This window comes from Sciurus vulgaris (assembly GCF_902686455.1).
Source record: "Sciurus vulgaris genome assembly, chromosome: 11".
Lineage (NCBI taxonomy): Eukaryota > Metazoa > Chordata > Mammalia > Rodentia > Sciuridae > Sciurus > Sciurus vulgaris.
Genome location: NC_136472.1, coordinates 97617548 through 97629564, shown reverse-complemented (window position 1 = coordinate 97629564; position 12017 = coordinate 97617548). Strand labels below are relative to the sequence as shown.

The 12017-nt window shown below is 37.6% G+C and overlaps 1 protein-coding gene and 1 long non-coding RNA gene across 4 annotated transcripts in view; both read left to right on the top strand.

Annotated features, from left to right (window-relative positions):
- The first annotated feature begins 3730 nt into the window (after positions 1–3730).
- Positions 3731–12017, top strand: part of TRPC6 (transient receptor potential cation channel subfamily C member 6) — a 126840-nt gene continuing 118553 nt past the window's right edge. For 2 of the 3 annotated variants that reach the window (XM_079101941.1, XM_079101942.1), the window contains exon 1: positions 3732–4340. In XM_079101941.1, coding sequence (XP_078958067.1) covers positions 4171–4340 — 170 coding nt within the window. In that variant the 5' untranslated portion in view covers positions 3732–4170. Of the gene's footprint in view, positions 4341–12017 lie in introns of all 3 variants that reach the window. The other variant, XM_079101940.1, reaches the window with a different exon arrangement.
- On the top strand, positions 6175–9031 carry LOC306640851. The gene is made up of 2 exons (XR_013757930.1): positions 6175–8658; positions 8694–9031. It is a non-coding gene; the product is annotated as an uncharacterized lncRNA (long non-coding RNA).

Below are 12017 nucleotides of genomic sequence, written 5' to 3'. Positions count from 1 at the left end.
GTTGGTTTTCTATTATTTAAAAATAATCATAAATAGATATTGAATATTATCAACTATGCTCCTGGATCTTTGGAGATGATGATTAATTTCTAAATTGAGACTTTTCTTAAGGATCTTAGGGTTTATTTAATTTGCAACAGATATATTAATTATTTTAGAGGCCCAGGCTGCATTTAATGTGTCCAGATAAAGAACCTAACGGAGTAGCTCAATTCATTCTATTTATTTATTTATATTTATTTGGTGGGGTGTCCTGGGGATTGAATTGAATTGAAATTCAAGAGAGGTTCCAAATGTAATATTATAATCACTTTACTATGGAAATTAAGAAATTGAGATTCAAAGATTCACCCACTTCCATTTCACTGACCAGGACTTACACAGGACTTTCATTCATAAAGGAAACCTTTAGGATACTTTCATTTTTTCCCCCCTGTGAATTCTATATGCATTAGGAGCCAGGGCTTGAGGTTCTCATGCTTTAAAATATCCAGATACATTTACAACTAAATTTTATCTGTAGCTCTGGCCAACTAACCCCAAGCTTCATTTCCCAGAAAGTCTCCTGTGCCTTGGTTTCTCTTCAGTCAACAGCATTTCACAAACTATAGCTGCTCTGAGTCCTCTGTGTAACTGCAACTCAGTTTCTTGAGTCATTAAACATCTGATAACATTTTCTCAACTTCTTGCCCCTAGTGGCATTTTTTTTTTTTTTTTTTTTTCTTTTCCCTTGAGCTCCTAGCCTGCTTTTCGGGGAACCATGCCGTTTTATTTTTGTCCCTATTGACTTTTTGAAATACTGTGCTATAATAGAAATATCAAGGTTCAGGAGGGAGGCAAGAATGGAGGAAGGAGGGACTGCATAGAGGGAAAAGAGGGGTAGGAGGGGTGGGGGGAAGAAAAAATAACAGAATGAATCAAACGCCATTACCCTATATAAATGTATTATTACACAAATGGTATGCCTCTCCTTCATGTACAGAGAAACAAGATGTACTCCGTTTGCTTACAATAAAAAAATATAAAGAATAGTAATATCAAGTTTTAAAAAATTAATCTATCAATTAAGCAGCACAGATATGTACAATGAGGTAAATGTTCTTCTCAAAGACATCCCGCCTCAGGAAAAGGAAGAAACTGCAGAATGAACTTGAGCAAATTATGCTTTGTACATACATGAATAGCCACAGTGAATTACACCTTTATGTGTATCTATAAAGCATCAATTAAAAAACAATAAACAAATAGGAGGAAGACAGAAGAGTAGAGGAATAAAAAGGAGGGAGATGGGGAGGGAAAGAAGAAGTACTGGGGACTGAGTGGAGCAAATTATGTTCCATGCATGTATAAAAATGTAATAATATAATAATAAAATCATTAAAAAAGGATATCCCTCTATCCACCCACAGAGACATGTAGCCCACATTATCCTCAAGTTTCAGCTAACAACTCAACTGTTCTTTTTATTCCAAAGCTATAAACATATTATATAAGCATACATAACCCACAATTGTATCAAGCATCCAACTTTGTGAAAACTAAAAGTTGTTCACTCATCTCACAATATTTAACCTTGAGATCTATTGTTCATTTTTTTTCTCCCAACTTTCATGATTCTAGATCTACTCAACACGTTTGCACTTAATTTAGAAATATATAAAGTCATTTTTTTTACTGGTTTCACTCTGTTTTTAATGTAATTAAAGAGTTAAAATTACATAGATGACTACAAAATGTGCAAAGTTAGAGGGAGGTGTCTTCAGTAATTATAGATCTGTTTACAAATGAATCAACTGAGGCAGCGAGACACTAAATGTCCTCTCTGAAATCACACAGCTTTGGTGGGGAAAGGTTGGAATGAAAACGTAGGCTTCCAGAATTTCAGTCATCTGGTCTTTCCACTTCATCAGATCATAATTCTCTCAGAATCCTCTAATTCTTTGTATACCACCATCCTTCTCGGGGGAGCTCCATAGATGCCCTGGTTTTATTGGTCTAGAACCCACTGTACTTCAAATAACAGCAAAAAGGATGTCTTATTTTGCCAAATAATAAATTGATGTCACATTATAAGTTTACTGTAATAATTTTTTCAGCGTGAAGGTTGTTATGTGTAAATGAAAAACAGTGTTATGAGAAAAAGCACAAACAGCTCAACCAACTATAACAACAAAATAAATTGTCTCATTTTTTTAAAGACTAACACTTAACTAACACCATACATGTTTTCTAACTTTGCTTTAACTTACAGAATTTGAGCCAAGTAGAAAATATTTGAATGCTACATTCCCTACTAAATTGTTTCCTAATCTCAGATTACCTTGGCACTATTTAAATGAAACATTCATTAACCAATTCATTCAAACCTCAGAGCTGTTGAGCACTTACAGATAAGTTTCCATAAACAAACAAATTTCAAGTGGAGTATTTTATTGCTGGGTAAAGTATCTGAATACTTTTAAATCATGGCTCCACATGTTGCGAGATCAAAAGAGAAAGTTCTTAAATCAAGAATGAACAACTTCAGAAAGATCCAGGTTAGTTTTTCAGGGAAAAATCTCTTTTCAGTGGCCAAGAATGTTTTCTTTTTCTTTTTTATACTTCATCCCTCTGTCCATCCAGCCACCCATTCCACATATCTGTCAATTACAGAGCTAGGACCTCAGGTTTTTCCTCTCTGAGCTTTGGTTCTTGGTGTAAAACTTTCTAAATTTATGCCCCCCCCCCCACCTTTGCTCACACTTACATCCATTTCATTGTGCACCTGTTCACTGGAAGCAAAGGTACCTTAGGTTTTCAGACATTCACTTTCTTCAGTCCAGTTATAATGTGTTTCTGACCTTTTTGTGGCTGGCCACATGTGTGTCTCAAATAGCACCTTCTCTGGGAGGCCTTTTACAATCACATAATTTGAAGTAGTCAGCCACCAATTAACAACACATCAACCTGTCTTATTTTCATTGTAGACTTTGTTCTGATACTTTCTTATGTGATTGTTTAATACTGCTGTCTGTGTTTCTGTCTCTCCCATGAAATGTCTTATGAGCACAGACAGGTACCTTCTTTGCTTCTGAATCCTAGAACAGTGCTGGGCACACAGTTGGCTTTCATTAAATATGGGTGAATAAATGAATGGATTCCTAATTGGCCCTGTTTGCACTACTACAGACACTAATTCATTCTTATTGAGACCTTCTCACATATACGCAGATTATGGGAATTTTAAATGATGGCTTAAAAATGTTTCTGAAACGTGAGAAACAGCTGTCCGAGAAATAATTCTGTTATTCACAGCGATAGAAGGATTTTTCTCCTAAGGACACAGGTTGCTGGTTTCTTTACGGGTATCATTGGAAAATGCTTTGCCTATTTCTGTTGGTTTACTCAGGAAGTGGGAATATCTGGTGTTGGGAATATAGAGCATTGTTCATTTTAAAGTCTTAATAACTTTGGGGGTTGGAAGTAGGAGCAAAAATGCCCTAAGAAAATTAAGGCAGTCTGGAGGAAGGAGAGACTTCATGCCATTTTTGTAAAACTGTCCTTGTGTCTAAATCGAGTATTACTTAAGGGAAGCTTCCTAGAAAGTCCTCAGTTGGTGTTGTTACTAAATAAGCAGACTCTGGCAGCAGGGCCCCTTCCCCCAAAGTGCGTGTATGGCTCCGCCTAGTTTAGGTTTATTCAGACTCTGGAAGTTGTGGTTGCAAGACCGGCTTTGACTGCTTTCTAGAACGTCCTTCCGATCCCTTTAAAGGTGGGGATCATGACGGAGGATGCGGGGGAAGAAGGCGGGAGCTGAGGACTGGAGACTCTCGGTTGACATAGTAACTTCAGCTTGGTCTCTCGTGCTCTCGGTTCTCAGGCTGCGCTGCCACCCTCAGCCCCTCCTGTGCACTCTGTCCCGGAGCCCTGGCCACCTCCCAGTGAGGTCCACTTGGCCAGACGCGCTCAGTTCAAGGTCCCCTTTGCGCCCCCCCTCAACAGTGACTTCTCCACAGGGGAAGCCACGCGCAGAGCCCAGACTGCTAGGCGTTTGCTTCATCCTTGTCCCCTGGGCATCGCTTTGCCCCGGACCAGTTCGACAGGTAACGGGGCCTCTAGGCATCGGGTTCCTGTTGGAACTGTCGACCCCTCCCCCAGGAACAGGGCCCAGGCCAGTCGAGCGTTCTTGCCATGAACCAGAACCCTGCGTTCGTGCCCCGGCGGGGCGGCTCTCCTTCGGCGGCTGCCGGAGCCGGCGCGCGGCGCAACGAAAGCCAGGACTATCTGCTCATGGACTCGGAACTGGGAGACGATGACTGCCCGCAGCTCCCGCTGCCTCCCTACGGCTACTACCCCGGCTTGTAAGTGCGGGTAGCCAGGCGGGGCGGGCGCGGGGTGCACCGCCGGAGACTGTAAGCTCTCAGGGGTGTAAGAGCAAGGTCCGCGCGCGCATTTGAACTCGCGTTGTGCCTCTAAGGATTGGTGACGGTAACTCCGTGCGAGCCACCACTGGGACCTCAGCAAGCGGAGGGAAAAAGGTGGCTCTGGGTTTGGTCTTGGTGAGCACGCAGAGGGTCTCTTTGCCCAGAAGAGTGAAACAGCAGAGTATCATCCTCATTACGGGTGATCAGACAGCTGGTCAGTTTCTTCATCGTGGGTAACTCTGTGCCCCCCACAGACTCAGTATCACTGCGCAACAGGCATGATTGAAGAGGGGACTGATTCAGCGATGCTGGGGGCCCCGGTGACAGTCTATGTGGGAGAAATGACTAGACTTTAGGGGTCCTTGGAGCTGCCTTGGTGCGTGCAGAGAAACTCCAGAACCCCAGCGCGGGCACTCTCCAAGTTCTGCCTCTCAGCCCTTCTGGAGGTGCACACAGACCTTTGGGGCAGCCAACCAGGCAGAAAGTTCGGAGATGTGAGTGTAAAGGGATAGACCTGCCTTGTAGCCCTCTGCCTTTTAGCTTCTGCACTGGCTGCGCGAAGCTTTTAGAGAGGACGTCGGAGATGAGCCTGTTCAGAGTGCAGACCCGGAGACTCAAGAACAGTAGATGTGAGGACATTCGGGGTCGTTTATAGTGGCCTCTGAGTAACTACAAGCTTTTAAGTATCTAGATTGTCCAGGGGGAGGGTTTGTGGGCGGGCAGAGGGTGGAATCCAGGATAAAAAAAAGTCCCCACGTTCCCACAGGCTGTGCGACAACACGTGCAGCTGGCAGACATAGTATTTCTGCCTCTTTGCCTCTGACCTGTCACATCCATCCGCACTCTGTTTCCCGAGAAAAGTGGTTCTCAGCTCTGTAAACAGGTCTAGGTTGGTGGGACCTTTCAGCCTGATGGTCTTCTGGCAGATCCTCGCGGTGGGAGAACTCTGGTCAGTGCTGCCCAGAGTCAAAGCCAGTTTTGATTTTCTTGTGCAGTAAGTACAGAACCCGAGGAAACGGAGCCTCTATTTTTTTCTCCAAGATGAAAGAAAATAGTTGGAACTGGTTCCATTCATCTATGTGCTGTATACAGTTATAAGCGTTTTCTATATTTATCCTTTTTTTTTCCTTTATAAAAAGTTGACATAATTAACACAGTGAAAAAAATACACCCATTTTAAATTGTACAGTGCAGTTTTGTTTAATTCATCCCATTAAGTTTGGGAACCATCACCAATATCTAATTCCAAGACATTTTCATCACCCCCAAAAGAAAATTAAATGTTAAATTAGAAAATATTTCTATATCTCATAGTACAGACTTCTTGAACCTTAATGGACATATTAAGTACCCGGAGAGTTTGTTTAAATGCAAGTTCTGAATCTCTGCATCAGAGATTGTGCCTTTCTAACAATTGCTCAGGTGATATCAGGTTGATAGTCCATGGACTACATTCTGAATGTCAAGAAGATATACGCCAAGAAAAAATAATAATAGAAAAACAAAAAAAAAACATATTAGGAATGCAGCTGTTTTCAAATTTGCCTTAAAATACATATATCTAAAACATATCTAAAACAGACGGACTTTTAAAATGGGGATTAAATTGAGTTCTACTAAGCCTGAGTGTTGTATGTTTGGTAACCTTACTTACTGGGTTAAGTCAGAGACTTAATTCCTTCCTTCCTTCCTTCCTTCCTTCCTTCCTTCCTTCCTTCCTTCCTTCCTTCCTTCCTTCCTTCCTTCCTTCCTTCCTTCCTTTCTTTCTTTCTCTCTCTTTCTTTCTTTCAGAAAAAAGTAGATTATCCTATAAGCAGAATCTTTTCTTTTTTCTTTCATAATCTCTATAGTCACTTGTTCCTGTGTCTGTGGAGAAAATTATTTGGTTTTAAAAACCTGTGGTTATAGGTCAGTGGTGAGACTAAATAAAGTAATAATTCCAAGTTGTCCTGAAAACTTTCCTCAGTTTTCTTCAAATGTGGCTTACTGCTTAACTGATTTATATGTATATATTTTTACATTATCTACTATTTCTCTCTTTTGGTTCAGGAATCCCGGACTATCCTTAAAGGTATAGAACTGATAGAGGGATGAACAACAATATTTTAAAGTGCTTCAACTCATAATATGCATTCTCTGTGTTGTGTTGAACATACTATAAGGCATTTAAGTGTGACCCATATTCCAGAATTAGAACTTGGTGTTATCTGAATCTATTATTGCCCAATGGTTCTATAGATACCTTTCACCAACTGTTTTCTTTGACTAGTAGTTTATTTTATTTTTTCAGGTGAAAAATCAAGTAATTGAAAATTTTAACCAATAAACTACTTCAACATCTATGATGTATGAGAAAAAGTTAGAGAAAATTACTTCCCTCTGGTAAAAAGTACAAATAAACACTCCTATATGTTTTTAGCTCATGATCTAAGCAATTTTGCATATTATTTGTAATAGTGGCAATCACTAGTGTACTTTAGAAACAGTATGACCATCTTCCTAAATCATTGAGATTTTCTCTTATAAGACAAATCTTTGTAATTGCTATTTCTGTGGTATAAGTACTATGACTCTTGGTAAAATATTGTTTCACAGTTCACTTCTGTAGGAAGATTTTAACATATTTTTGGAGTTTTTCTACTGAAAATGTTAGTAAATTGTCTTGTTTGAAGCAATTACATATTCTCAGGTCTGAATAGGATAAAATAACTTTAAAATGGTGCTTAGAAGAAAAATTTCTAATGTTATTTTATTCCACCTTTCGGTTGGAATGTACTCTAATCAATTTTTAAATAATGATTAGCAGGAAAGGTCCAAGTCCTGCTGAAGTCCCAGGAGGTATATCAAAGCTCCTTTATTTAAAATTAAAAAATTATATCTCTAGACTATTACTTTTGAACATAATGAAGAATCTCAGAAATATATACTAAGGACTTCTAAAGTCTGAAGAAATGAAACAGTCTGACTGAACTTTTGCTTGGGAAGAGCTAATTGATTAATTATGAAAAACTAACCAGTAAATTAAAGCTCTGGCAATACAGTAAACAAAGATAATATTTAAAAAAATATGGTTATAAACACAAAGAAATACTGGATAAAATATTTTAAATGATTTAAAAACTTTGCTTAATTTTCAGAAATTAAAAGGGAGTACCAATTGCAGGAACAAAACAGTTACAATCCATAGTGTAGATTGTGAAGTGATGCTGTGGCCACTCTGGGAAGTAATAGGTCTCAGTGACCAAGGCACTTGGAGTCTTATGTCTATATGAGACAGAAAGAAGGTAAGGCTTTGTTTTCAAGTGGAGCAGAGAGCTGGAACTAAGACATTGCTTGCATAAAATTAGGACCTTATTTTACTAAAGGGTTAGGCTAGAAAACTTTGCCCACCAGCACAAAGTGAGATCAAGAAACTACTAGTAAGAAGAAAAGAAATCTCCCCCCAGAATTTCATTTTAGGGCTTACATGCCATGTGAGTTTTTGTTTTATTAATTAATTAATCTAACAAGACTTAGAAAACCTCAAACTAAAAACTACCCTTGGGACTCCTAGAAAAGTAAAACACAAAAGCATGATGAAAGAATAGCCCCAACCATGTAGACTGCTTAGAGTTTTAATGAACAAAACAAGTCCTGCTAGAGATATACTCACTGTAATCAATGACAAAACACAAGGAAATAATCAACAGATAGTCAGTGGACAATACAATCCTATGTGTGTCAACGTAAGGCGTAACATCACGGTTGGATCCATAGAGACTTGAGATGATGTAACAACATGAAAGGAAATATAAAATAAATATGTATAAAAATGTTGACAATATAAAAAATATAAAACCCTAAGACAAGAACAAGACTTGTCTTAAAAAATAGATAACAGACATTTATAAATGAAAAAATATAATTCTTAAAGTAGGAAAAAAAAACTCAAAGGAAGGATTAAAATACAGATTAGACTTAGCATAACTGATGATAATATCCAAAATGCAAAGACATAAAGATTTGGAAGATATAAATATTATTAAGAGTCATGAAACTATAAGATAAGGGTCCCAAAAGAAGAAAATAAAAGAATGGGAGAAAGGTGTCATTTGAATATATAATGAGTGATTTTCTAGAAATGATAAATTCTTCTGTTTGTGAAATACGGTAATATTAGTGTGATACAAAAAAGAAACCATTTAAACATATCATTTAAATTTCAGAACATCCAACAAAGATGAAAGGAGATATTAAAAATTAACTAATCCCATTTGTTTACAATAAAAAAAAAATTAACTAAAATACAAGGACTTGGAGGAGTGAGTTTTAAAATTTAAAATATTTAAAATGGAAATGCACTCACAATGTATTTTGATACATAGTTTGTATCATGCATAGATTTTAAGAACTATGGGTTTTCTTTTACATAGAAGGCATTGTTTATTAATGTAGAGTTTTATGGGGAATCAGTGTTCTAGGCTGATAGGGTTGCTTTAAACGTGGATATGGACAAACATCTTTTACAGGGTCACATCACTGAATCACAGTTTTAGGAGAAATCCAGACAGAGTGTTAATTCCATCCCCTATTTCACTTGATGAAAACAAAGAATGTTTTTTAAGAAAATGTGTCATAGATCTTTTAAAATTTTTATTGACTTCAGGGGGGTTTTGGATAAGCTGAAACCCATTTATAAACCTTTGGACCCAGATTTCAAAGTTCTGATTTAAGAGAGATACAGTAACCTAATATCAGAGACCACCAATAAATAAAATTCACAAAAGATAGCCTTCTTTTTTCCAGGCAAAATAAACTCACTTTTGAATACATTTATGTATTAAATAAGGGAATGAAAAATTCAAACTGCAAACTAGAAAATTTTTTCTGACATTAATTGCTGATAGAGTACACTGCTTTCTTAAGAAAGTTTAAGATTGAAGTTTGAGTATGGCCTCAGACCTATTAAATTATTTTATACTTGTTTTCTTTCCCTTATTTTTGGTACTTAGAATTTTTTAAACATCTGTTTCACATTTTTCACAATTGGTTTTTTGCATATCTCTCCCCCATTCCCCTAGACTATAAGCCTCTAGAGTTGGAGGAGTCCTTCATCCCCTATACTTACCAAACATAGTAATGAGAAGGTTTCAATTGATTTATTCCTCAGCAAAGACATGCTACTCCTTCTCAATATTTATTCTAATAAGGAATAAAGTGGTGCTAGCTCCTTTAAAAAAGAAACACTTGGTTCCTCTTAGGTAAAAGAGATGTTGTGTACACAGAAAGATGTACTCTTATATTCCAGCTGCCGGTCACTACAATTCACTTCTGGGGAATCTTTCACTGCTTACCACTGCCACCAACATGCCACCTTTTAGCTCTGTAGTCCTGGGCCCATCCCTTGAAGCCTCCCCTACACTCACTCCTGAGGCAAACCTGTATCTTCACCAGGATCTGCTACATGCTCAGGGATACCCAAAAGGAGTGAATGGGGAAAACTCATGGCTGACTATATCTGCTCTTCTAGCTCATTCTGAAGTCTTGGAGCCTCTTAAGAACTAATCCTGGCCTATTCCCAAACTTCTTTTAACTGACAGTGAGTGTTCTTGCCTCACCTCCTCAGACCGTCCTCAGTGGATTTGTTCCTTAATAGCACTAGTGCAGATAGAAGTACCTTTTCCCATTTTGTCTAAATGTAAGATCTGTCTTTCAAAATCTATTTATTTCTTTAGGGTCTCCTTATTTTCTGTGTGTTCATTAATTGAAACAAAGACCTCACTTAATGGCAGAGGTGTGACTTTGCTCACTGACCCTGCAGGTGCAGTTACATCAGAGCAATGACAGCCCAGCAACAGTATAGAGGATTTCCAAGTAAAAGCAAAGTGCTCATTTTCTTACAAGACATAGTCATCAAATGATAAATGAAATCAATCAAAATCATGATGCCATGATTTTTAATACACATGTAGTTGATTAGAATTCAGTGAATGTCTCAATATTTATTATGTCCTTTGAAATAATATATATATATATAACCCTAGAGCCAGGACCTAGACTTTGGTTAAAGCAGATAAATGTAGCATATCAATGAAAAAATACAATTCTTAAAATTAAACAAAAACTCAATGGAAGAATTAAAATTCAGATTACATATAGAAAAATTGATAATACCTAAAATTAAGAGACTTAAAATTTGAAAATAAAAACATTTTTTAAAGGTTAAAGATTTGTATTTTGACAGCTTCTTCCCAGGAGAGAAAGAAATGTAAAAATTGCCTTTGGCTCTGATTTCCATTCTTCATTTAGGAATCAACATCTCCCCCAACCACTTGGATGGGTGAGTCTCTTACAATTGACTATTTTGGAGGTCCATGTTCTACGTGTTAGAAAACCACCCATTTTGTTTCTAAAACTCCCCTGACCTAAAGCAATTGTGCCCCCTGGGAATAAATTATTGCATGACACATATTTTTAGGGTGCCATCATTGTAGGTTGTTGAGTGATTACCAGATGTACTTAAATGATCGCATTTATTCTGTAGCAGAATGTTTGTTTACCTCTAAGAGACATCACATAATTTTTTTTCTGTAGACAACTATGTTCCTTGAGTTATAAGAAGTAGCTTCATAAGGCAATTCATCTTTTAGAGAGCAAAAATCATAAAAGGAAAACATTTTCTTGAGTCCATTCTTTTTTTCCTCCCTTTCATAAAAAATGTTAATGTAATTGGATCCAGTTGGTTAAAATTACCACTTCTGATTGCTCTTTGTTTTAGAATCTTCTGCTAGCTTTCAATATATGAAGAAGTGCTCATCTATATGCCAAATTTCAATTAAACTTTGGTATCTAAAATTTGGTGTGCTGCTTAAGATTCTTTAAACCACTGGGATTGACTGAATCACAGTTCTTATAGAATGCCCTGTGGAGCAGCATATCAAAACCAGTGTTACAGATACCCAAACAACTTTCATGGTTATAGCATCACTGTTCTGTACCAATCCAGCTAACTCAGCTCCAACAAGGCAGAGAAATAATGTTAGCTAGAATTGTATACAGTTCAATGGAAGTTGCTGTTTCTGCAGATAAATAGTCTAAAATATTTACATATATTTGGAGCAACTAACATTTTTTGAATATCTACTCTGTAGCAGGTCTTTTTCTAGTTGTCATACAAACATAATTTGCTCTTGAGAACAGCCGCTTTTCTATTTTTTAATGTCCACTTTATAAATAACAGTGTTAAAATTTACAGACGTTAGGCAATATGAGGTTACATAGCTGGCACATTGTCAAATTGGAAAAACCTAATATATCTCAATGCAGACAGGAAGGCATACACAGAAGGGCTGGAAGTTTGCACAGGGTCCCCTGCCCTCTCGGCATCCCATGTAATCATGCTTTTACCAGGCACTGCTAGATACAGGTGGGTTGTGCTCTTGGAAAGTGCACTATTATTCCTTCCTCTCTCTTCCCACAGATATTTGGGGAGCCATCAGTTGACTCTGATATACTGTTCTGAGGTCCCTGTGCTATGTTCATTATGTCTGCATAATAATCTGGGTGAAGGGAGAAGACAGAAAGAAAAGGTACTAAGAATGTTTAACCCTCATTTCGTCTTTTATTGAAAACCTA